This window comes from Macaca nemestrina, chromosome 10 (assembly GCF_043159975.1).
Source record: "Macaca nemestrina isolate mMacNem1 chromosome 10, mMacNem.hap1, whole genome shotgun sequence".
Taxonomy (NCBI): domain Eukaryota; kingdom Metazoa; phylum Chordata; class Mammalia; order Primates; family Cercopithecidae; genus Macaca; species Macaca nemestrina.
The window spans coordinates 76,850,247-76,876,576 of NC_092134.1; the positions used below are offsets into that span (position 1 = coordinate 76,850,247).

Consider the following 26,330-nt stretch of genomic DNA (forward strand, 5'->3'; position numbering starts at 1 on the left):
ATGGAGTTTTGCTCTTGTCGCCCAAGCTGGAGTGCAATGGTGCGATCTCAGCTCACCGTAACCTCCGCCTCCCAGGTTCAAGTGATTCTCCTGCCTCAGCCTCCTGAGTAGCTGGGATTACAGGCACGCGCCACCATGCCCAGCTAATTTTGTATTTTTAGTAGAGACGGGGTTTTTCCACGTTGGTCAGACTGGTCTAGAACTCCCGACCTCAGGTGATCCGCCCGCCTCAGCTTCCCAAAGTGTTGGGATTACAGGCATGAGCCACCACACCCAGCCGAGAGTACTGTATTAAAAAAAAAAAAAAATAGCACTTTGTTTTTTGTTTTTTTTTTTGGGGGGGGTGTAGGGGTAAGGGGGACTAGGAAGTGGCTGGGGGTCCTATGGGCCCATAGCTCCATCCCCAGGGCAAGGCCCACCCCATCTGCCTCCAGCCCTACCCATGCTCCTGTATTGATTTATTGAGACAGGATCTCTCACTCTGTAACCCAGGCCAGAGTGCAGTGGTGTGATCATAGTTGACTGCAGTTTTGACCTCCTGGGCTCAGGTGATCCTCCCATCTTAGCCTCCCAGGTAGCTGGGACTACAGGCATGTGCCACCATGCTCAGCTAATTTTTTTGTTTGTTTTATTTTTATAGAGATGGGGTTTCACATGTTGCCCAGGCTGGTCTTGAACTCCTGAGCTCAAGCAATCTGCCCGCCTCAGCCTCCCAAAGTCCGGTTGTTTTTTTTGTTTGTTTGTTTGTTTGTTTTTTTGAGACGAGTCTCACTCTGTCAGCTAGGCTGAAGTGCATGTTGCCCAGGCTGGAGTGCAGTGGCACGATTTCAGCTCACTGCAAGCTGCGCCTCCCAGGTTCACACCATTCTCCAGCATCAACCTCCTGAGTAAGCTGGGACTACAGGCGCCCGCCACCATGCCCGGCTAATTTTTTTGTATTTTTAGTAGAGATGGGGTTTCACTGTGTTAGCCAAGATGCTCTTGATGTCCTGACCTCATGATCCGCCCGCCTCGGCCTCCCAAAGTGCTGGAGTTACAGGCGTGAGTGAGCCACTGCATCTGGACAAAGTCAGGTTTTTTTTTTTTTTTTTTTTTGAGACAGAGTTTCACTCTTTTTGCCCAGGCTGGAGTGCAATGGCGCGATCTCGGCTCACCGCAACCTCCGCCTCCTGGGTTCAAGCAATTCTCCTGCCTCAGCCTCCCGAGTAGCTGGGATTACAGGCACGTGCCACCACCCCGGCTAATTTTGTATTTTTAGTAGAGACGGGGTTTCTCCATGTTGGTCAGGCTGGTCTTGAACTCCCGACCTCTGGTGATCCATCTGCCTTGGCCTCCCAAAGTGCTGGGATTACAAGCGTGAGCCACCGCGCCCGGCCTAAAGTCAGGTATTTTTTAAATGAATGATTTGTGTATCAGATTGCTATGTATTTAGATCTCATTTGAATACATTTTTAAATGAGGTAACAGTTTTATTTTAAATGCCAATATTTATAATTTGCTGGAAATCATACTTTGCATGAATCTGAACATATGAAGAAAACTTGTAGACATTAACATAGAAATATACAAGAGATTTCATAGTTTTTCAAAAGTCTCTAAAACCACGGGTCCTAAACTGTGCTCTCAGGCACTGTGGGTGGCTGTGGTGAACTCAGAGGGGCACAATGAAGGTTATTTTAACTCTTTGAAGAAAAATAGCAATATCTGTTGGAGAATGTGTACACTACTAGCTCAAAATTGTTTACTGTTTCAACATTAGTTCCCCCTACAATCCTTTTGATAGATAACATCATATTTTCAAAAAGCTGGGTTTAAATAGTTGCTATGACAAAAGCAAATACCATAAGAAAATCAATATGTAACAGGAAATGAGTGTGTAGGTGTCTATTCTGATACGAAATTTTGATAAGTTGTGCAATTCCAACAGGCACATATTCCATTAGTAAGGATAGTTAGAATGAAATAAAGACATTCTCTCTTTCAATATTTGTGTATTATTTTTTCAAACAGCTACAAAGTTGTTAAAGCATAAACACTTCTTAAGCTGTGTGGACCATGAAGTTATTGCTGTCAGGAAATTTTTTTTTTAAAGTTGTGTGGACTGGCTGGGTGTGGTGGCTCATACCTGTAATCCCAGCACTTTGGGAGGCCAAGGTGGGTGGATAACCTGAGGTCAGCAGTTCGAGACCAGCCTGGACAACCTGGTGAATCCCATCTTTACTACAAATACAAAAATTAGCTGCGCATGGTGGCAGGCGCCTGTAATCTCAACTACTCAGGAGGCTGAGGCAGGAGAATCACTTGAACCCGGGAGGCGGAGGTTGCAGTGAGCCGAGATTGTGCCATCGCACTCCAGCCCAGGCGACAGAGCGAGACTCCGTCTCAAAAAAAAAAAAAAAAAAAAAATTGTGTGGACCATTCAGTTACTTAATAAATTGAACTGTTAGGTATTTATTTTGGTCTAGGGTGAAAAAGTATTAAATAACTAAGGGTGCCACAAACTGAGAAAGGTTGAGAACCTCTGCTTTAAGGGAGTATGGAAGCAAAGTAAGTTCGATGGTCCCAAGCCAAGGAACTCTCCTTTAGTTATACCCGGGATTGCCAGCAGGTGGTGCTACTAAGATTGAGTCAGCTGGGGAAGAGGAACTATTTCTTTTCTTCTTTTTTTTTGAGACGGGGTCTGGCTTTGTCGCCCAGGCTGGAGTGCAATGGTGCGATCTCGGCTTACTGTAACCTCCGCCTACCGGGTTCAAGTGATTAGCCTGCCTCAGCCTCCCTAGTAGCTAGGATTACAGGAGCCCACCACCACACCCAGTTAATTTTTGTATTTTTAGTAGAGACAGGGTTTCACCAGGTTGGCCAGGCTGATCTCAAACTCCTGACCTCAGGTGATCCACCCGCCTCAGCCTCCCAAAGTGCTGGGATTACAGGCATGAGCCACCACACCCGGCCAAGAGAAACTATTTCTTGTTCCCAAGGTCTGAAACACTCAGAGTAAGGGGGTGTTTGTGGACCAGACAAGATATTATAAATCTAAAAGGGGTGCTTAGCTCACTTAGTCTAGTCATTTTGAAACTTAAAAAAAAAAAAAAAAAGTCAAAAGAATCTCCTTTCAAATAAAATCTTAAAATAAATAAAAGCAGAGACATTTCTTAAGTGGGCTAAGGGAGGCTGATGCCCTGCGACAGTGAGGGCAGATACCAGAGCCCAAAGAAGGGCACCCGGGAAAACTGCAGGTATAGGGAAGACTTTGGGAAATTTCCTCATCTGAATCAATCTCCACCTCAGAGAGTGAACCAAGGCTCACAAAGCTCTGGTATCACAGATGCAGAATTGTTCTAGAATAGAGATCTGAAAAGGAAGATCAACTTCATCCTACTGATCTCAAAGCCAGAAGGATCAGGGCTCTGCTCTAACACCCACTCCTGTAAGACCCTGGGCAAATCAATTCATACTGAAGAGTTCACTTTCCTCATCCGTAAGATGGAGAATATTTATCTCATAGGGCTGTTGTAAAGATTAAATGAGACAAGATGAGAAATAGTAAACTACAAGAATATACAGAATTTTTTACTCTGTTTGGGTCTGGATTAAAGGAACAAAGCCTAGCGTAGTAGGAAGTAGTAAGGAGCTCGGCCGAGTGTGGTGGCTCATGCCTGTAATCCCAACTGCTTATGTGGCTGAGGCAGGAGGATCACTTGAGCCCAGATGTTCAAGAGCAGCCTGGGCAACACAGCAAGACCCCATCTTTATTAAAAAAATTTTTTAGGTAGGGGCTAATGGGTTTTTGAGTATTGTAACCTATAATAAAATGAACTTTTTTTTTTTTTTTTTAGAGACAGAGTCTCACTCTGTTGCCCAGGCTGGAGTGCGGTGGCACGATCTCAGCTCACTGCAACCTCCGCCTCCTAGGTTCAAGCAATTCTCCTGCCTCAGCGTCCCAAGTAGCTGGGATTACAGGCATGCGCCACCACGTCCGGCTAATTTTTGTATTTTTTAGTAGAGACGGGGTTTCATCATGTTGGCCAGGCTGGTCTCAAACTCCTGACCTCAGGTGATGTGCCTACCTTGGCCTCCCAAAGTGCTGGGATTATAGGTGTAAGCCACCGTCTGGCCTAAAATGAACTTTTGACTTACCATCAAGTATTTTTTAATAATAGTATAGTATTTTGACCTTGTGTGGGAAAGGCACAGATTTTGTTTTCTGGTGACCCCTAAGTGACATTTGTTATTAACCTCATCATTTCCCCACTCCTGCCATCCTCACCTTGCAAAGCCAACACCTCTGCTGGTCCCACTGGTATCTCGAAGGATACGGGTGGAGATAACCTGGCCAAAGGGCTTCAGCATCCCCTCCAGTTCCTGCTCATCCATTGACAGTGGGAGGTTTGAGATGTATAAATTTGTGGGGTCCTGTTCCTGTTGCTATGGAAATAACAATGAGAAAATGAAGCTCACATCTCTTATCCCTCTCCTACCCTCAGCCCGCCTCACAAATAACATTTCAGAAAAGAGACTATAGGAACGGTCCCACATAAACAGAGATTATTCTATTTGTTAACACCCAGTCCCACTACCACGGGTTGTATATTGAGTTCCAAGAGGGAAAAGCACAGATTTAATATTTTTAGTACTATACAAGCCCATCATACAAGTCATAAATGGTGTTTGGCTGTCTCTTTTAGAAACAGGCAGAGCAGCATTCCCGCTCTCCCCAGCAGCCGGTGTGGTGCCCGAGGCTGGATTCCCTCAGACTGCCTTGTTCCTTGGCTGGCTTGTTTGAGCAGCCCCTCCCCACTTCTCTTCCGGCCAGGCCACGCAGAATCCTCTAAGTAGGAATGCCTGTTCACTCCCTGATGGAGGAAGAGCAGGAAGAGGGGAGAAGGGAACAGGGAAAGAGCCAGATGTGGAGTTCACTGGGTCACCATGGAGCCCTGAAAGCTACAGTCTCCTAGGACCCTGAAGGCTCCTAAACCTTTGAGCTTTTGCCAGAGGGTTTTCCTCCTGGAAGAAGAGGTAGGAGAGCCCTTCCAGGGGACAGAATGTGCAAAATGGCAATATCATCCAATAGTTGTATTTTTAAGAATTTAAGCAGTCACACTGCCCTGAACAGTGGTGTTCACCAGCAACCTTAATCCTCTTCTGCCTTTTCCTTTTGTTTTCTTTTTCTTTAACCTTTACAGAAAAGGTGTCTAGCAGGCCTGCCTCACAAGCTTTATGTATAATACTCATAACAGCTTCAGAAAGGCAAAGGGATGACCAGGCGTGGTGGCTCATGCCTGTAATTCCAGCACTTTGGGAGGCCGAGGTGGGTGGATCACAAGGTCAGGAGATCTAGACCATCCTGGCTAACACGGTGAAACCCTGTATCTACTAAAAATACAAAAAATTAGCCAGGCGTGGTGGCAGGTGCCTGTAATTCCAGCTACTTGGGAGGCTGAGGCAGGAGAATGGTATGAACCCGGGAGGCGGAGCTTGCAGTGAGCCGAGATTGCGCCACCGCACTCCAGACTGGGCAACAGAGGGAGACTCTGTCTCAAAATAAGTAAGTAAATAAATAAATAAATAAATAAAATTAAATAGAAAGGCAAGGGGACAATCCCACCTAACAGAAGAAGTGAGAGAAAAGCTTCTAGATTTCTAGTAGTCTAGTGAAGACAACAGTTTCAGATAGATCTGAAGAGAAGGGACTGTTTCCTCCCTTGATGTGGCTTCCCTCCTGCCTCCCCAGCCCACTACCCAGCCCCTATGGGGAACAACATTGGGAGGTGGAAAGCATTGTTCTGAAATTCTGAGTTGCACAACTGACTTGTTTAGAGAATGCTGTAAAACCACCACAAGATGTCTGGTAGGGAAGTGGGGCCAGGGTGAATAATACAGGGAAAATAGGGAAGCAGCAGGAGTACTGGAAGAGGCCGCCTTACCTTTCTTGCTGCCAATAACTTGGTGAGAGGAACAGAGCTGATAGAGCTACCTGCCACAGACTTTGGATACATCTTCCTCCAGCAGCCAGGGGTGCTCATGGACTGTCTAGAAAGCACTGTGGATAGCCCTTGCCCACTCAATTTCATGGTTCTGAAGCCCTCTGGAACCCTTAGAACTGGAACTTTGGTGCTAACCACAAACTCCTTGGAGGAACAGACATGGGGTAGTACCCTTACCTTTGCCATCTGTGCCTGTACACCACTGGCCTTCAGTGCTGTTACAGCTTTCTGTGCTGCTGAAGGGCTGTCAAAATCTACAAAGCCATAGCCTGGAACAGAGAAACAGCATCACTAGGAAGTGGGAGGTGTAAGGAACATAGGGAGGTCCAGGCTTTTCAGGAGACAGAGGAAGGGTTATGATCCATGGAACAGAAATGGGAGGGAGAAAGAGCTACTGAGAGGTTTCAGGTAGTTATCTACATGCTCCTCAAACCCTGAGATGTGATCTAGTTTATGGCTAAGAATGCCAAGGCAATGAGCTACTCTGGTGTCCCTGCCTTTCTCCCTCCCCCTTAAGAAATCTGAGGTTTCAGGAACTAGGATCTTCTAATAACCCAAAGCCCCCCTATACCTCTAAAAGAATTCGCTCCTCTCTTTTCTTGATATACCCCAGAAATGCTAGGCATGTGGGGAATGCGGCCTCTCCAGGGCAGACCACCAGCCACCTGCTGGAAGAAGTCCCTCACCACTCCAACCTATAGGCCTTTCTCTTCCTTCCACTCTTCCAGCTCTATCTAGAACTGCTCAAACCCCAATAAAACTACTCACCCTCAGAAAATAACACCCACCAAAACACTCCCAAAAACAGGCATTTACATGGCTTTGCTAAGCAGAAGGAAATCTCACCCACTTCTACCACCTCATCTAGGGAAATACAAAGTCCAAAATAAGCTCAGTAGACTCAAAGGCGTTTTGTACAGTCTTCTGGCCTTGGGGCCCTAAACAGCATTTTCAGCTCTAGCTATCTGGTCACCAAATAATCTAAATATCTCCTAATCTTTTAAGCCTAAAAATTTCAGGGACTCCTTGCTGACACTGTAGACTCAGGAATCTCAGCAGTAAAGGGCAGTGGCGAGGGATGACCTCACTTACTGGTGCTCTCCATCACCAAGGACAGTTGTTCTCTCACCTTTGCATTTGTTTGTGGTCTTGTCCAGTATGGCCTTAGTGGAAACAATCTTGCCATATCTAAGGGAGAGGAAAATGCAAAGTAATAATCTGGGGGCAGAGACTAAGAATAGGACAGAGATTCAGACATCTCGACAAATCCATGCCCTTTCCATGGTCCAACTTTTCCTACTCAAGCCTTAATAAAAATAAAAAAGAAATGGGAGCCGGGTGCAGTAGCTCACACCTATAATCCCAGAATTTTGGGAGGCTGAGGCTGGAGGATCACTTGAGGTCAGGAGTTTGAGGCCAGCCTGGCCCAACATCATGAAGCCTCACCTCTACTAAAAATACAAAAATTAGCTGGGCATCACGCCAGTAGTCCCAGCTACTTGGGAGGCTGAGGAAGGAGAATTGCTTGAACCTGGGAGGTGGAAGTTACAGTGAGCCAAGATGGCATCACTGCATTCCAGCCTGGATGACAGAGCAAGACTCCATCTCAAAAAAAGAAAAGAAAGAAATGGGTTAAAAATGCCACACTTAATATAAACTCATCCTCCCCAAAGGTACCTAAAAGAAATAAGGTAACTGTAGTCCTTATAATACCAACACATTTCTCTCTTCTTTCCCAGCTAAGACTCACACACTAGTTGGAAAGAGATGACTGTCTTTTGGGGAAAGAAGCTTGGCAATGTCCACACAAAAGAGTGTGTAGAGGCAGAGCTCGGGCTGGAATTCCCTGAGGACTAAAAAGAATCCTTGCTATTACTTATTTTCTTTTGGAAAACACCACTGATCCTATGAAAAAAACTATAGACATTTTTCTTCTCTGATACCCTATTCCCATCACCCCTCCACTGACCCCTTTAACTGAAGGTCAACCTGAGCCAAATTGCTTTGGTTCAAATGCTGGTTCTGCCACATTTTAGTTATGTGTGATCTTGAACAAGTCATTTAACCTTTTGGTGTCTCAGCCTCATCATCTGTAAAATGGAGATAGGATTGTTAGGAATGTAAAATGAATAAACACAAATCATTAATGTCTACTACATGGTAAGCACTTAAAAATTTTAATTGCTATTATTATTATACTCAAGGAACCTCAACTATAATACCTCTCTTTGCCTTGGTCTAAGACTTCTATTTCTCACTGTCAAGATTTGAGAGTGTTAGGGAGGGGAGTGGGAACTGTAATATTAAAAAAAATTGTGTGTGTGTGTGTGTGCGCGCGTCAGGGTCTGGCTCTGTTGCCCAGGGTGGAGTGCAGTGGTGTGAACATGGTTCACTGCAGCCTCAAACTCCTGGGCTCAAGCAATTCTCCTGCCTCAGCCTCCTGAATAGCTGGGACCAAAGATGTGCTCCACAATGTCCGGCTAATTTTAAAAATTATTTGTAGAGATAGAATCTTACTATGCTGCCCAGGCTGGTCTTTAATTCCTGGCTTCAAGCAATCCTGCTGCTTTGGCCTCCAAAAGTGCTGGGATTACAGCTGAGAGCCACCATGCCCAGTTCTAAGAAAATCATCTTATAAACAAAAAAAGTCTAAATTTTGGTGATAAGGCCAAAGGGCTGCATATCCTTTCTTCTTCTTCTTTCTTCTTCTTTATTCCTCTCCCTCCTCTCCTTCTCCTTCTCCTTCTTTTTTTTGAGACAGAGTTTTGCTCTTGTTGCCCAGGCTGGAATGCAATGGCGCGATCTCAGCTTACTGCACCCTCCGCCTCCCGGGTTCAAGCGATTCTCCTGCCTCAGCCTCCCAAGTAGCTGGGATTATAGGTGCACATCACCACACCCAGCCAATTTTTACATTTTTAATAGAGACGAGGTTTCGCCATATTGGCCAGTCTGGTCTCAAACTCCTGACCTCAGGTGATCCACCCGCCTCGGCCTCCCAAAGTGCTGGGATTACAGGTGTGAGCCACCACACTTGGCCAAGTTATAGATATTTGTCCAGTAAAAATGCAAATTATTTCTGTACAGTAGAAAAAATAATTGCAAAAGTTAGTGGCTTTACTATCCTATAGGACATAAACCAGTTTTTATCTAGTGTAGCAATCTTATTCCAACATTCTTTCTTCATTTCCTATAGTTCCTCAAATGCTCTTTGAACTCATTTTGCCATCCTGCTGGTTGGTTCCCTAATTAATGAGTTATAAAAATCTTTGACACTTGTTCATTTTATATTTGCATGACAGTTGTGTTTTCTTTTCATTTTTTGAAACAGAGTTTCGCGCTTGTTCCCCAGGCTGGAGTGCAGTGGCACGATCTCGGCTCACTGCAACCTCCACCTCCCGGGTTCAAGTGATTCTCCTGCCTCAGCCTCTCAAGTAGCTGGGATTACAGGCATGCGCCACCACACCCAGCTAATTTGGTATTTTTAGTAGAGACAGGGTTTCACCATGTTGGTCAGGCTGGTCTCGAACTCCAGACTTCAAGTGATCCACCTGCCTCAGTCTCCCAAAGAGCTGGGATTACAGGTATGAGGCACTGTGCCCAGCCTGACAGTTGTTTTTTTCAACTTTTTGAAAATTATACTTTGGTAGCAGAGTCACATGGAACTTCTAAAACTTGAATAGTAGTGTATCACAGATCAGGGATTGTATTAGAGGTGTTCCACTAGAAAAAAGCCTCTACATTCCACTCCAGGAGGATGAAACTATTAAAGAGACAGAACAGAAATCACTAACAAAGTCAGAAGTACAAGAGCTAACTGAAAATAGTTGGCAGGGACTGAATTTGAGAACAATACCCCAAACAAGCAATTTTCCCATCTCTCCTTCCATCCCTAAAGAACATATGATGACTGATTTGTTTTCACTCCTTGGCAGCATCTCACTGACTTTTTTAGTGGAACTTCTGTGATCCAAAGGATTAGACAGAATAAGCCACGCAATGCCCTGGAAGCTGGGAACAGAACACATTAAAAGGAGGGTGAGGATGGATGTGGCTACCCTGGCCCTTCCAGGCTACATACTTGGATTCATTCCCAAGTTTAGGCAAGGGGAGGGACTCTTGAGAAGTCTGACTGTGGGGCCGAGGACACAAGTGCTGCTATCCCTATGAAGGCCCCAGGGTGGAGCTTGCTGTGGTCTAGCAGCTAAGACTTTGAGCTCAGAATTTCCACTGCAGCTGGCAACAGCTGGGTCACTGCTGCTGCTTCCCTGAAGGAGCCCCTCTGAGAACCAGGAGTTCCAGTCCTAGACTCCACGCCTCTCCTTCCCACATACCAGACTTTAGGACCCAGCAATATTTACTTCCTCTACAACCCAGGGAGAGACAACTGGGACAAAGGCAGGAAGTCCTTCTACACATGAGAAACATCCTTCCTAGAAAGGCTTAACTCCCTGCTCACAGCAGACCGAGGGCTCTACCCACCTGCTCTGCTCAGTCTCCTCGTCAGGACTCCTGTGGCACCTCTTTCATCCCTGCCTCACTCCTGCCTCTCCACAGTCCCCTTTTGGGCTCCTTACTTCAATCCTACATGCTGTCCTTGACTATACTTATGCTTCAGACTCAGCAAAAAATAAGGCAATTGTTCAGAATGGCAAAATAAAAATCACTCTGTATCTGTGGGTTTCCCACTTGTGGATTGAACCAGCCATGGATTGAAAATATACAGGAAAAAAAAAAATGGCCTTTCTTCTAAGAGAGGTTCAGGGAAAAAAAACTAAAAAAATAACTGTTGGGTACTATGCTTAGTACCCAGGTGATGAAATAATCTATACACCAAATACCTGAGTCCCGAGTTTACCTATAGAACAAACCTGCACATGTACCCCTTAACCTAAAATCAGTTAAAATATATTTTTAAAAAAAGGATGGTTGTATCTGTACTGAACATGTGCAGACTTTTTTCTTGTCATTATTCCCTAAACAATACAGTATAACATTTATTTATATGGCATTGGTATTGTATTAGGTATCATATGTAATCTGGAGATAATTTTAATGTATATAGGAGCATGTGCAAAGGTTACATGCAAATACTACACAATTTTATTTTATTTTGATTATGTTTGAGACAAAGTCTTGCTCTGTCACCCAGGCTGGAGTGTAGTGGCGTGATCTCGGCTTACTGCAACCTCTGCCTTCTGGGTTCAAGCGATTCTCCTGTCTCAGCCTCCTGAGTAGCCGGGACTACAGGTGCCCACCACCACGCCCAGCTAATTTTTGTAGTTTTAGTAGAGACGGGATTTCACCATGTTGGCCAGGCTGGTCTCAAACTCCTGACCTCAGGTGATCCACCCATCTTGGCCTCCCAAACCGTTGGAATTACAGGTGTGAGCCATTGTGCCTGGCCACTACACCATTTTATCTAAGGGACTTGAGGCCAGGCTCAGTGGCCCATGTCTGTAATTCCAGCTTTTGGGGAGGCCAAGGCAGGAGGAATGATTGAGTCCATGAGTTTGAGACCAGCCTGGGCAACACAATGAAATCTCATCTCTATAAAATATACAAAAAATTAGCCAAGCATGGTGGCGTGTACCTGTAGTCCTAGCTACTCAGGAGGCTGAGGTGGGAGGATTGCTTGAGCCCTGGAGGCTATGGTTAGTTGTGATTACACTGCTGCACTCCAGCCTTGGTGACAGAACAAGATCCTGTCTCAAAAAAAAATGGGTAGGGACATGAGCCCGGTGAATTTTGGTATCCATGCAGGGGGACAGAGGAGGTCCTGGAACAAATCTCCCACAGATACTGAGGAACGAATATATGGTAAAGTCTAATCAAGGTTCTTCTCTGAGCAGGGTGCGGTGGCTCACACCTGTAATCCCAGCACTTTGGGAGGCTGAGGTGGGCAGATCACCTGAGGTCAGGAGTTTGAGACCAGCCTGGACAACACAGTAAAACCCCGTCTCTAGCAAAAAAAAAGAAAACACAAAAATTAGCCGGGTCTGGTGGTGTGCGCCTGTAATCTCAGCTACTTGGGAGGCTGAGACTCAGTCTTAAAAAAAAAAAAAAAGATTCTTCTCTGTCTTGTGATGTGAGAGAATTTCTGTAGCACATTATATTTAGTACGAGAAACAAAATTTAGAAATCAAGGACCTAGATTGATATGATACTCTTTCCCTCCCTCATAAACCAACATATCTGCCAATTCCCACCTCTCAAAAATTACTAGTCCAAGACAGTCCCCTTAGTTCCACTTATATACCTTTCTAGCAAGGTAAGCTGAGATAACAGACCAGTTAAAAATTTTTTTAAATATATATTTTTACTATATTTTTTATAGAGACAAGGTCTCACTATGTTGTCCAGCCTGGTTTTGAACTCCTGAGCTCAAGCAATCCTCCTGCCTTGGTCTCCCAAGGTGCTAGGATTACAGGTGTGAACCACCATGCCCAGCCCAAGGACCAGTTTTAGATATACACCAGACTTTATTTTTTATTGTTTATTATTTTTTGAGCTGGACATCTGTGCACTTTTGCCATTTTTCCAACATTCCTAATTGGGCAATTCCATGATTCAAATCTACTAAAAAGAACTCTGAGGGGTCTTCACGGGGTAGATGCACAGCAGTTGCTTCTATCTCCACCTTCTTTATCTGCTAATTTGAGGTCTCCATTCCCAATGAATATCTCCAGCAGCAGAAAGTCTCCGAAGTGCATGATTTGATTGGCGAGTCCCACTTTCTTCCATCCCCACTGCCAGCTCTCTCATGCCTTCTAATTAACATCTATAGAGATACTAAACTTTTCTATTCAAGGTGTAAGGACAGCAACTTTCCACTAAGACCATCAGGTTGGGGGAGGTGCTAGAAAGAAAGCTAGATATTAGGCTTTAAAGGCCCGTCCCACACTGGCTTTCCTTAAAGAAACACATAAAAGCTTTATAATATATATCAGTAGCAGGTAGAATTTTTTTTTTTTTTTTTTTTGAGACAGAATCTCACTATATTGCCCAGGCTGGAGTGCAGTGGCACAATCTCGGCACACAGCAAGCTCTGCCTCCTTGGTTCACACCATTCTCCTGCCTCAGCCTCCTAGGTAGCTGGGACTACAGGCGCCCACCACCACGCCTGGCTAATTTTTTTGTATTTTTAGTAGAGACGGGGTTTCACCGTGTTAGCCAGGATAGTCTTGATCTCCTGACCTCGTGATCCGCCTGCCTTGGCCTCCCAAAGTGCTGGGATTACAGGCATGAGCCACCACACCCAGCCAGTAGCAGGTAGAATTTTTTAAGAAAGAGGCTACTGAGTCTCTGGAGTAGAAACAAAATGCTAGGTGTCTTTTGTTTCTATGTGTCTATGGAGTAGAAACAAAATGCCATTGCCTTTTAGGATAAGTGAGCTGGCAAGGCCAGGAGTGGTGGCATGCATCTGTAATCCCAGCTACTGAGACAGAAGGATCACTTGAGCCCAGGAGTTCAAGACTAGCCTGGACAACATAACGAGACCCTCTCTCAAAACCAAATCTATACTGTCCCTGGAAGCCTACCCACACGCACTCCAACTTACGGCTGACACAGCTTGACAAGATCTTGGTCAGTAGTGCCTGGCTGCAATCCTCGGATGTATAGGTTGGTTTTGCTCAGCTGGTCATTTCCATTGCTTCCACTACTGCTGTTAGGTGTACTGTTGCTTGGGCTAGGTGGTGCCATCTGCTGAGCCAATGACACATATGGCTGCAGGGAGACATGAGGAAAAGGTAGAAGGATTATACATTTACATGTTGGAGAGTGAGGAAGATCCTGGCCCTCTTGAAAAAATGATTCCAAACTATATATAATCACAAATTTGCACTCACTTGGACACACATAGTTTGTTCCTTAGCTCCATATTTTAGCAGAGAAGAAGAAATCCAATACCACATTCTGAGATAGCCCAAAGACTTAAAATCCTGTTGTAGCTTTTAATACATCCTTTATATTTCCTATTCCTTTCTCCCTCTTTTTGCCAGCACTTACATTAGGATTTCCCAGATAACACTCTGTAGGCTGGGCGTGGTGGCTCACACCTGTAATCTCAGCACTTTGGGAGGCCAAGGCGGGTGGATCACAAAGTCAGGAGATCAAGACCATCCTGGCTAACATGGTGAAACCCCATCTCTACTAAAAATACAAAAAAATTAGCCAGGCATGGTGGTGGACGCCTGTAGTCCCAGCTACTCAGGAGGCTGAGGCAGGAGAATGGTGTGAACCCAGGAGGCGGAATTTGCAGTAAGCTGAGATCGCGCCACTGCACTCCAGCCTGGGCAACACAGCGTTTGAAAAAAAAAGAAAGAAATGCAGACCGGGCGCGGTGGTTCACGCCTGTAATCCCAGCACTTTGGGAGGCCGAGGCATGTGGATCACTAGGTCAGGACTTCGAGACCAGCTGACCAATGTGGTGAAACGCTGTCTCTACTAAAAATGCAAAAAAAAAAAAAAAAAAAATTAGCCAGGTGTAGTGGCACTCACCTGTAATCCCAGCTACTCAGGAGGCTGAGGCAGGAGAATCCCTTGAACCTGGGAGACAGAGGTTGCAGTGAGCCGAGATCACGCCACTGCTCTCCAGCCTGGGTGACAGGGCAAGACTCCGTTCCCCCGCCCCCCAAAAAAAATGCAACTCAAAACCACAGTGGGATACTGTCTCACAACAGTCAGAATGGCTAGCATTAAAAAACTAACAGATGCTGGTGAGGTTATGAGGTTATGGAAAAAAGGGAACACTTATACACTGTTGGTGGGAGTGCGAATTAGTTCAATCATTGTGGAACACAATGTAGTGATTCCTCAAAGACCTAAAAACAGAAATATAATTTAGCCCAGCAATCCCATTGCTGAGTATATACCCAAAGGAATAGAAATCATTCTATCATAAAGACACAAGCATGTGTATGTTCGCTGCAGCACTATTCACAATAGCAAAGACATGAAATCAACCAAAATGCCCAACAATGGTAGACTGAATAAAGAAAAGGTTATACATATACACATGTAATACTATGCAGCCATAAAAAGGAATGAGATGCTGTCCTTTGCAGGAACATGGTTGGAGCTGGAGGCCATTATCCTTAGCAAACTCACGCAGGAACAGAAAACCAAATACTGCATGTTCTCACTTATAAGTGGGAACTAAATGATGAGAACACATATTTACATTAAGGGGAACAATACACACTGGGGTCTGTCCGAGGGCGGAGGGTGAGAGGAGGGAGAGGAACAGGACAAATAACTAATAGGTTACTAGGCTTAATAACTGGGTGACAAAATAATTTGTAAAACAAAACCCCATAACACAAGATTACCTATATAACAAACCTGCACATGTACCCATGAACTTAAAATAAAAGTTAAATAAATTTAAAAAAGAATCACTTTGAAATTTCCATTTAAGGCCAGGCGCGGTGGCTCAAGCCTGTAATCCCAGCACTTTGGGAGGCCGAGACGGGCGGATCACGAGGTCAGGAGATCGAGACCATCCTGGCTAACCCGGTGAAACCCCATCTCTACTAAAAAAATACAAAAAAAACTAGCCGGGTGAGGTGGTGGGCGCCTGCAGTCCCAGCTACTTGGGAGGCTGAGGCAGGAGAATGGCATAAACCCAGGAGGCGGAGCTTGCAGTGAGCTGAGATCCGGCCACTGCACTCCAGCTTGGGTGACAGAGTGAGACTCCATCTCAAAAAAAAAAAAAAAAAGAAATTTCCATTTAATTACTAGTTCTGCAATAATAATAATACACTGGTCCAGGCACAGTGGCTCACATCTGTAATCCCAGCACTTTGGGAGGCTGAGGTGAGAGAACTGCTTGAACCCATGAGTTTGAGACCAGCCTGAGCAATATAGCAAGACCCCATCTCTACAAAAAATACAAAAATTAGCTGAGGCAGGGTGCAGTGGCTCATGCCTGTAATCCCAGAACTTTGGGAGGCTGAGGCAGATGGTTCACTTGAGGTCAGGAGTTCAAGACCAGCCTGGCCAATATGGCGAAACCCCGTCTCTACTAAAAATACAAAAATTAGCCGGGCTTGGTGGCGCATGCCTGTAATCCCGCCTATATGGGAGGCTGAGGCAGAAGAATCGCTTGAACCCGGGAGGCGAAGGTTGCAGTGAGCCAAGATTGCACCATTGCACTCCAGCTTGGGTGACAGAACAAAACTCTGTCTCAAAAAAAAAAAAAAAAGGCTGGGCATGGTAGCTCACGCCTGTAACGTCAGCACTTTGGGAGGCCGCGGCTAGCGGATCACAAGCTCAAGAGACCGGGACCATCTTGGCCAACATGGCAAAACCCCGTCTCTGCTAAAAATACAGAAATTAGCTGGGCATGGTGGTGCGTGCTTGTGGTCCCAGCTTCTAGGGAGGCTGAGGCAGGAGAATGGCGTGAACCCGGGAGGAGGAGAGCTTGCAGTGAGACGAGCTCGCGCCACTGCACTCCAGCCTGGACGACAGAGTGAGAGTCTGTCTCAAAAAAAAAAAAAAAAAAAAAAAAAAAAAGAAAGTAAAACCCAGGCGAGGTGGCTCACGCCTGTAATCCCAGCACTTTGGGAGGCTGAGGCAGGTGGATCCACCTGAGATCGAGAGTTCGAGACCAGCCTGACCAACACAGAGAAACCCCGCCTCTACTAGAAATACAAAATTAGCTGGGCGTGGTGGTGCATGCCTTTAATCCCAGTTACTCAGGAAGTGGAGGTTGCAGTGAGCTGAGATTGCCTATTGCACTCCAGCCTGGGCAACAAGAGTGAAACTCCCTCTCAAAAAAAAAAAAAAAAAAAGAAAGAAAGAAAGAAAAAAAAAGAGGCTATTGGTTTGCTACCATGGTTACCATCTTGGTTTTAATACTAAGGTCTTAGCTATAGTTTAAAAATATGACTTAGTCAATAATAAACTTACTACAAGGCCTGAAAAAATTCTTAGAAAAGAAGATATAGCTCAGAAGAAAACAACTTTTCTGCCTTTATGGAGCTTACAGTCAGCAAAAACACCGTGGGACTGGCCCCTCTGATCAGGAGGTAAATTCTTTAGGCTTTTTGCTCTGTAGTAAGCCATTGCCTACTATAAACAACTTTTATCTCTTGCTATTCTCACGTACCTTCTGAAATTGCTGCATAGGTTTGACAACAAAGAAAAATGGTAGAAAAATATTCACTTTTAAGGGTAAGAGAATACAAGGGGGGAGAAATGGCTAACAAAGCCCCTAAGTAAAGCTTATCTGGCTTCCTAAAACAATTTGGAGACAAAGACCCTGTAAACTAATAATATGTTTACCTATAATATGTGAGAGAGAAAGGGGTAATACGTATGAGCACCCAGGGCACTGACATATTCTTACTGGAGAAGGGAAGAATAAAAAGAAGCTATGGTTTCTCCAGAGCCCTATAATGGATTCCCTTTTAAAGTTTCTCAGCTGAGGAAGTTCTAATTCTTCAACAGAAGAGCATCATAAATGCATTTATATCCAAATTGGTAGAAAGATGAAGGCTAGGGTAGGCAATGGCTTCCTATAGAGCAAAAGGCCTAAAGAATTTCCCTCCTGATCAGAGGGACCAGTCCCACAGTGGTTTTGCTGACTGTAAGCTCCGTAAAGCAGAAAATTGTCTGAGTTGCCTATCTTTGAATCCATAGTGACTAGCACATGGCAGACATTAAATATTTGTTGATGAATAAATAATGTCATCAGTTAATATTATCAGCTAATATCATCATCATGAATGAGCTGCCTTCTCAGCTCTGTTCAATCATTGATAAAGGGAACTACCAAGGGGGCAGTTTTACCTCTATACTTCTTTCATGTTATTTTGGCCTTAAATATAGTTCGGAATGTGGTTAGTATTAGTTCTCAGCAGCTGCTTAAAAGCTAAAAGACAGGCCAGGTGAGGTGGCTCACACTCGTAATCCCAGCACTTTGGGAGGCTGAGATGGGTGGATCACCTGAGGTCAGGAGCTCAAGACCATCCGGGCCAACATTGTGAAACCCTGTCTCTACTAAAAATACAAAAATTAGCTGGGTGTGGTGGCACATGCTTGTAATCCCAGCTACTCCAGAGGCTGAGGCAGGAGAATCGCTTGAACTCAGGAGGCAGAGGATGCAGTGAGTCAAGATCATGCCGCTGCACTCCAGCCTGGGCGACAGAGTGAGACTCTGTCTCAAAAAATAAAAAATAAAAAATAAAAAGCCGGGCGCGGTGGCTCAAGCCTGTAATCCCAGCACTTTGGGAGGCCGAGACGGGCGGATCACGAGGTCAGGAGACAGAGACCATCCTGGCTAACACAGTGAAACCCCGTCTCTACTAAAAATACAAAAAACTAGCAGGGCGAGGTGGCGGGTGCCTGTAGTCCCAGCTACTCGGGAGGCTGAGGCAGGAGAATGGTGTGAACCCGGGAGGCGGAGCTTGCAGTGAGCCAACATCTGGCCACTGCACTCCAGCCTGGGCGACAGAGCGAGACTCCGTCTCAAAAAAAATAAATAAATAAAATAAAATAAAAAAATAAAAATAAAAAGCTAAAAGACAAAGTAATGTTTAATATAAGAGGAGATTACAGTGACATACTTTTACATTAAATACTTTAGATCCTATGATCCCCAGATATTTTTATAGGGTATCTTACAGCATAATTCTCTATCCTTTATTTATTATTTTTCAGGTCTCGCTATGTTGCCCAGGCTGGTCTTGAACTCCTGGGCGTAAGCAGTCTTCCAGCCTTGGCCTCCCAAAATGCTGGGATTACAGGTCTGAGTGAGCCACTGTGACTACCCTGTCTATTCTTTAAACACCACATCACCAATTTATAGGGAATTGAGGTATTTCTCACTCCCTCTCTCTCGTCCTCTTTTTTTTTTTTTTTTTTTTTTAAGACACAGTCTAGCTCTGTCTTCCAGGCTGGAGTGCTGTGGCATGATTATGCTCACTGTTACCTCAAACTCCTGGGCTCAAGTGATCCTCCTGCCTCAGCCTCCCAAGTAGCTAGGACTACAGGCACACACCACAACACATGGCTAATTTTAAAAAACATTTTTGGCTGGGTGTGGTGGCTCATGCCTATAGTCCCAGCATTCTGGGAGACTGAGTGAGAGGATTGTTTGAGGCCAGAAGGTTGAGACCAGCCTGGCAACATGGTGAGACCCCCGTCTCTACTAAAAATACAAAAATTAGCTGGGCATGGTGGTGGGCGCCTGTAATCCCAGCTACTCAGGAGGCTGAGGTGGGAGGATCACTGGAGCCCAGGAGGTGGAGGTTGCAGTGAGCTGAGATTGTGTCACTGCATTCCAGCTTGGGTGACAGAGTGAGACCTGGTCTCAAAATAAAATAAAATAAAATAAAAATTCGTAGAGGTGGAGTCTTGCGATGTTGCCCAGGTGGATCTTGAACTCCTGGCCTCAAACAATCCTCCCACTTCAGCCTCCTGAAGTGCTTAGATTACAGGTATGAGCCACCATACCTGATCAAGGTCGTCGTCGTCTTTTTTTTTTTTTGAGACGGAGTTTTGGCCTTGTTGCCCAGGCTGTAGTACAATGGCGCAATATTGGCTCACCGCAACCTCCGCCTCCTGGGTTCAAGTGATTCTCCTGCCTCAGCCTCTCGAGTAGCTGGGATTACAGGCATGCGCCACCACACCCAGCTAATTTTGTACCAAGGTCTTCTTAATATTATGCCTTAAAGATCTCAGTCTCAGTCCTAGACAATTAAAGAAAAACAAAACAGGCCGGGCGCGGTGGCTTAAGCCTGTAATCCCAGCACTTTGGGAGGCCAAGACGGGTGGATCACGAGGTCAGGAGATCGAGACCATCCTGGCTAACACGGTGAAACCCCGTCTCTACTAAAAAATACAAAAAACTAGCCGGGCGCGGTGGCGGGCGCCTGTAGTCCCAGCTCCTCAGGAGGCTGAGGCAGGAGAATGGCGTGAACCCGGGAGGCGGAGCTTGCAGTGAGCTGAGATCCGGCCACTGCACTCCAGCCTGGGCGACAGAGCGAGACTCATGTCAAAAAAAAAAAAAAAAAAAAGAAAAAGAAACACAAAACAGAAGGAATTGCTATATAATTTAAACAAAAGTAACTTTCTGAGTCAGAGAGAGGTAGTCCTCAAGATATTCAGGGCCAGCTCACTGAGTAGGTATCCAGGTACTTGGCTGCCCGCCTCAAAGCCCTAAATCTTTTCTTTTTAAGTGTATATATCCTTTTATTCAGAAATTCCACTTGTAGGGATGCTTATATATGTGCACAAATATATATGTACAAGGATATTCATTGCATCATTCATTTATAATAGTAAAATACTGAAAAAGCATATACTCATCAGTAAGAAGACTGGTTACATAAATTATAGTGCATACATAAAAAGAGTATCATGTAAGCCATTAAAAATGATATGGCACATCCATGCGTCTTTTCCTGGAAGGATACTAAAAATATACTATTACATGAAAAAACTAAGCTGTTTAGTACCACTATTACCAATGTTTATATTACTATTTTATTTATTTAAAACATTTTATTTTAAGTTCCGGCATACATGTGCAGGTTTGCTATGTAGAGAAACAGGTGCCATGGTGGTTTGCTGCACTTATCAACCCATCACCTAGGTACTAAGCCCCACATGCATTAGCTATTTATCTTGATGCTCTTCCCCCGCCTGTCCACACAACAGGCCCCTGTGTGTTGTTCCCCTCCCTATGTCCATGTGTTCTCATTGTTCAGCTCCCATTTATAAGCAAGAACATGCAGTATTTGGTTTTCTGTTCCTGTATTAGTTAGCTAGGGATAATGGCTTCCAGCTCCATCCATGTCCATGGAAAGGACATAATCTTGTTCCTCTTTATGGCCACACAGTATATTCCATGGTATATATGTACCAGATTTTCTTTATCCAGCCTATCATTGATGGGCATTTGGGTTGATTCCATGTCTTTGCTATTGTGAAGAGAAAGCTCTAAATCTTTAAATGTGCTTTCCACAAAGGCATCTCAAGTTCTCCTGCATCCTTGACAGCTGATAGGGGAAATATCGAGCCTCTGCAGACAGATGACAGTTCAATATGGGTGAATTATCTATACCTGCAAAGGAAGGAGAATTTTGCCCTTCATTCTAATTTTAGAAACATTTGGCTGGGTGCGGTGGCTCACGCGTGTAATCCCAGCATTTTGGGAGGTCAAGGTGGGTGGACCACTTGAGGACAGGAGTTCAAGACCAGCCTGGCCAACATGCTGAAACCCTGTCTCTACTAAAAATACAAAAATTAGCCAGGCATAGTGGCATGCACCTATAGTCCCAGCTACTCAGGAGGCTGGGGCAGGAGAATCGCTTGAACCCAGGAAGTGGAGGTTGCAGTGAACTGAGATTGTGTCACTATACTCCAGCCTGGGTGATAGAGCGAGATTCCGTCTCAAATAATAATAATAATAATAATTAAATTACAAGAATTCTTTTTTTAAAAAAGACTCAATTTTTAGAGACTCTTAGTCAGATGCAGTGGCTCAAACTTTTAATCTTAGCACTTTGGGAGGCCGAAGTGGATGGATCACTTGAGCCCAGGAGTTTGAGACCAGCCTGGACAACATGGTAAAACCTCACCTCTACTAAAAGAAATACAAAAATTAATGCCGGGCGCGGTGGCTCACGCCTGTAATCCCAGCACTTTGGGAGGCCGAGGCGGGCGGATCACAAGGTCAGGAGATCGAGACCACGGTGAAACCCCGTTTCTACTAAAAATACAAAAAATTAGCCGGGCGCGGTGGCGGGCGCCTGTAGTCCCAGCTACTCAGGAGGCTGAGGCAGGAGAATGGCGTGAACCCGGGAGGCGGAGCTTGCAGTGAGCCGAGATTGCGCCACTGCACTCCAGCCTGGGCGACAGAGCGAGACTCTGTCTCAAAAAAAAACAAAAAAAACAAAAATTAAGCTGGGTGCAGTGGCTCACTTGTAATCCTAGCACTTTGGGAAGCCATGATGGGCAGATCACCTGAGGTCAAGAGTTTGAGACCAGCCTAGCTAACATGGTGAAACCCCATCTCTACTAAAAGTACAAAAATTAGCCGAACTTGGTGGTGTATGCCTATAATCCTAGCTACTGGGGAAGCTGAGGCAAGAGAATTGCTTAAACCCAGGAGGCAGAGGTTGCAGCGAGTAGAGGTCACACCACTGCACTCCAGCCTAGGCGGCAGAATGATCTTTGTCACACACACACACACACACACACACAAAGAAATACAAAAATTAGCCAGGCATGATGGTGCATGGCTGCAGTCCCAGCTACTCAAGAGACTGAGGTGGGAGGATGGCTTCATAGAGTGATACTCTGTCTCAAAAAAAAAAAAAAAAAAAAAGACTCCTGGCAGGGTGCAGTGGCTCACGCCTGTAATCCCAGCACTTTGGGAGGCTGAGGCGGGCAGATCACATGAGGTCAGGAGTTGGAAACCAGCTTGGCCAACATAGTGAAACCCCACTGCTGCTAAAAATACAAAAATTAGCCAGGCACCTGTAATCCCAGTTACTCAGGAGGCTGACACAGGAATATGGCTTGAACCCAGGAGGATGAGGTTGCAGTGAGCCGAGATTGCACCACTGCACTCCAGCCTGGGGGATAAAGCGAGACTCTGTCTTAAAAAAAAAAAAAAGACTCTTAATTTTTTTTTTTTTTTTTTCTGTCGCCCAGGCTGGAGTGCAGTGGCATGATCTCAGCTCACTGCAAGCTCTGCCTCCCGGGTTCACGCCATTCTCCTGCCTCAGCATTCCAAGTAGCTGGGACTACAGGTGCCCGCCACCACGCCCGGCTAATTTTTTGTATTTTTAGTAGAGACGGGGTTTCACCGTGTTAGCCAGGATGGTCTTGATCTCCTGACCTCGTGATCCGCCCGCCTCAGCCTCCCAAAGTGCTGGGATTATAGGCGTGAGCCACCGTGCCCGGCGAAAGACTCTTAATTTTAAAAGAATAACTATTACTGGTATTTGGCACTTGTATATGGTACTAAGTATTTTATTTATTTTTTGAGACAGGGTCTTGCACTGTCACCCAAGCTGCAGTGCAGTGGCATGATCGTGACTCACTGCAGCCTTGACCTCCCAGGCTTAAGCAATCCTCCCACCTTAGCCTCCCGAGTAGCTGGGACTACAGGTGCTTGCCATTACATTTTTTAATTTTGTAGAGACACGCTATGTTGCCAAGGCTGGTTTCATACTCCTGGACTTGAGGGATCCTCCTGACTCTGCCTCCCAAACTGTTGGGATTACAGGTGTCAGTCACTACACCCGGCCTATGCTAAGGATTTTATGTCTACTGTCTCAATTATCCTACCTCTCTTGCTTTCCTTCTGCTTTTATGTGTGGCTGCTCACTCTGAGAAGGGAGTGATGCTTCTGGGAAATAGAAATGTCCTTTCCACATGGGTGTCTTCACACATCTTTATATGCTAGATTCCAATCATCCAACTAACCTTAAACCTGCTGTTCCCTAGCATTCTGCTTTGAATTTGAATGATCAATCAAAGTTTCCTTTTCTGTCTTGGTAACCACGTGGGTACCTGTCTAGGTTTCACTGGCAGATCTGAAGTCAACAAAGCCCCAGCCTTGTGACTACTTCCCACCTCCAGGGAATAAAACTGAAATTCCTGCATTTCACACCAAAAAATCAGTGAAATACTAGAACTTTTTAAAAACATTACCTACTTTACATGCCTATGGTTCTAAGGCAATACATTAGCTTTCAGTTAATAAATCAAACTTCAAGACTCGTCATAACACTACCAGGCTTTTCGTGCAGTGGCACGATCTCGACTCACTGCAACCTCTGCCTCCCGGGTTCAAGCGGTTCTCCTGCCTCAGCCTCCCAAGTACCTGGGACTACAGGCACATGCCACCATGCCTGTAAATTTTGTATTTTTAGTAGAGACTGGGTTTTGCCATGTTGGCCAGGCTGGTCTTGAACTCCTGACCTCAGGTGATCTGCCCACCTCGGCTTCCCAAAATGCTGGGATTACAGGCATGAGCCACCATGCCTGGCCTCAAGTACTCAAATGTTTACTAATTGAATGAATTAACCCATGTTTATTCTGAAAGCATTCAACATATATTCATTAAGCAGGTAATCTCAAATTCTGCAAGTCTAAAATTAATTTCTGCACCTTTTCCTGAATTCCCTTATTTCTAATATCTCTTAACTTGTCTGACTGCCTCTGTTCTCCTACACCTCCAAACCACCCTCAGTAATGCAGCTAGCATTAGCCTTCTCAAGTATGTGTGATCATGTCATTTCTCTCTATATAAACCCATCAATGTTGCCCATTCACCTCCAGTGTACTACATACGAAGACTCATACCTAGAATACTCTTTTACTGGATATCTTTACATATTTCTTTGCTACATGATGTTATGCTACCATTCCTTACTTCTAAAAGCAAATCTAATATCATCCCAGACATCTAAGATTTTAAGTCACATGTGATGGCTCTACTTAAATCTTGAAATCATGAGGGGCATAGTACAATTATGAGTCCTCTTCTAAATGCCACTAATTCAAATGACTTCCGCCATTTCACCTCATGAGCATAAACCAAGGTTATGAGTAAAAACCTGCGTTTCTTTTTCTAGGAGTCAAATAAAACTGCATGCCATTCAAAGGAGTGAAGCAAACTGATGGATGTTAGAGCAGAGACCTATCCCCTTTTTTTTCTTTTTTTTTTTTTTTTTTTTTTTTGAGACAGGGTCTTGCTCTGTCACCCAGGCTACAGTGCAGTGATACGCGATCATAGCTCACTGCAGCCTCAAACTCCTGGGCTCAAGTGATCTCCTGCTTCAGTGCCCCAAGTAGCTAGGAATACAGGTGCACGCCACCATACCTGGCTAATTTCTAAATTTTTTGCTATGTTGCTTAAGCTGGTCTTGAACTCCTGGCCTCAAGTGATCCTCCTGCCTTGGCCTTTCTCTTCCCTTCCTTTTTTTTTTGATACGGAGTCTTGCTCTGTCACCCAGGCTGGAGTGCAATGGCGCGATCTCGGCTCACTGCAACCTCCGCCTCCCAGGTTCAAGCGATTCTCCTACCTCAGCCTCCTAAGTAGCTGGGATTACAGATGTGTGCCACCACACCCAGCTAATTTTTGTATTTTTAGTAGAGACAGGGTTTCACCATGTTGGCCAGGGTGCTGTCAAACTCCTGATCGCATGTGATCCACCTACTTCGGTCTCCCAAAACGCTGGAATTACAGGCGTAAGCCACCGTGCCTGGCCTTTTTTTTTTTTTGAGAAAGGGTCTCAACCTGTCACCTAGGCAGGCTGGAATGTAGTGGCACAATCACAGTTCATTGTAGCCTCAACCTCCTGGGCTCAAGTGATCCTCCCACCTCAGCCTCCTGAGTAGCTGGGACTACAGGCACACACAATCACACCTGGCTAATTTTTGTATTTTTTGTAGAGACAGGGTTTCACCATGTTGCTCAGGCTGGTCTCAAACTCCTGAGCTCAAGCAATCTGCCCACCTCAGCCTCCAAAATGGCTGGCATTATAGATATGAGGCACTGCGCCTGGTCTAGTCTATCCCTTTCTTAAGAGAAACCTGGAGAACTGACAATTCAGCCAATTCAGGTCCTCTAATAACCCTGACCTTGATTCTCACGTGAAAATGACATTTAAGATATCAATAAATAGCAAATGAGATTTAAGATTTAGAATCTGCTGCAGTTTATGAAATCCACCATAGTACAGGAGGATTAAGGAAAAAATCTGGCTCTTCATTTTCTTTTTTTTCCTTTTTTTTTTTTTTTTGAGACGGAGTTTCGTTCTTGCTGCCCAGACTGAAGTGCAATGGCATGATCTTGGCTCACTGCAACCTCTGCCTCCTGGGTTCAAGTGAGTCTCCTGCCTCAGCCTCCTGAGTAACTGGGATTACAGGCTTGCACCACCACGCCTGGCTAATTTTGTATTTTTAGTAGAGATGGGGTTTCTCCATGTTGGTCAGGCTGGTCTCGAACTCCTGACCTCAGGTGGATCTGCCCGCCTCAGCCTCTCAAAGTGGTGGGATTATAGGTGTTAGCCACCGCGCCCTGCCTGGCTCTTCATTTTCTAGCATAGGGCTTGACATAAGACTGATGGCCCCTGAGAACCATTTCAAACTAGTGTGAGTGATAATACAGTCCTATCCTTCCCTTCCCCAGAACATTCACTAATCTTGGGGAAAGGCTAGTGGGATGTAGACATAAAAATATATAACTCCTTCATCTTTCACCCAGAAAAAGAAAAATCGAATTCCCCTGTTCCTATAGCAGAAACTTCATGTTTCCTGTCTTACTGAGTCGCATGAAACAAGGAGAAAAGAGAGTGTCCTTCTGTTTGCTCTCTTTCAAGA

General features: G+C 45.1%; 1 protein-coding gene across 9 annotated transcripts in view; it reads right to left on the bottom strand.

Annotated features, from left to right (window-relative positions):
* LOC105474129 (RNA binding motif single stranded interacting protein 2) overlaps window positions 1-26,330 on the bottom strand; it is a 96,392-nt gene that overhangs the window by 39,296 nt on the left and 30,766 nt on the right. For 8 of the 9 annotated variants that reach the window (XM_011728553.3, XM_011728551.3, XM_011728552.3 and 5 more), the window contains 4 exons: window positions 13,543-13,709; window positions 7,114-7,172; window positions 6,162-6,253; window positions 4,268-4,425 (listed from right to left, as the gene is read on the bottom strand). In XM_011728553.3, coding sequence (XP_011726855.1) covers window positions 4,268-4,425; window positions 6,162-6,253; window positions 7,114-7,172; window positions 13,543-13,685 — 452 coding nt within the window. In that variant the 5' untranslated portion in view covers window positions 13,686-13,709. Of the gene's footprint in view, window positions 1-4,267; window positions 4,426-6,161; window positions 6,254-7,113; window positions 7,173-7,953; window positions 8,075-13,542; window positions 13,710-26,330 lie in introns of those variants that run through there. The other variant, XM_071071592.1, reaches the window with a different exon arrangement.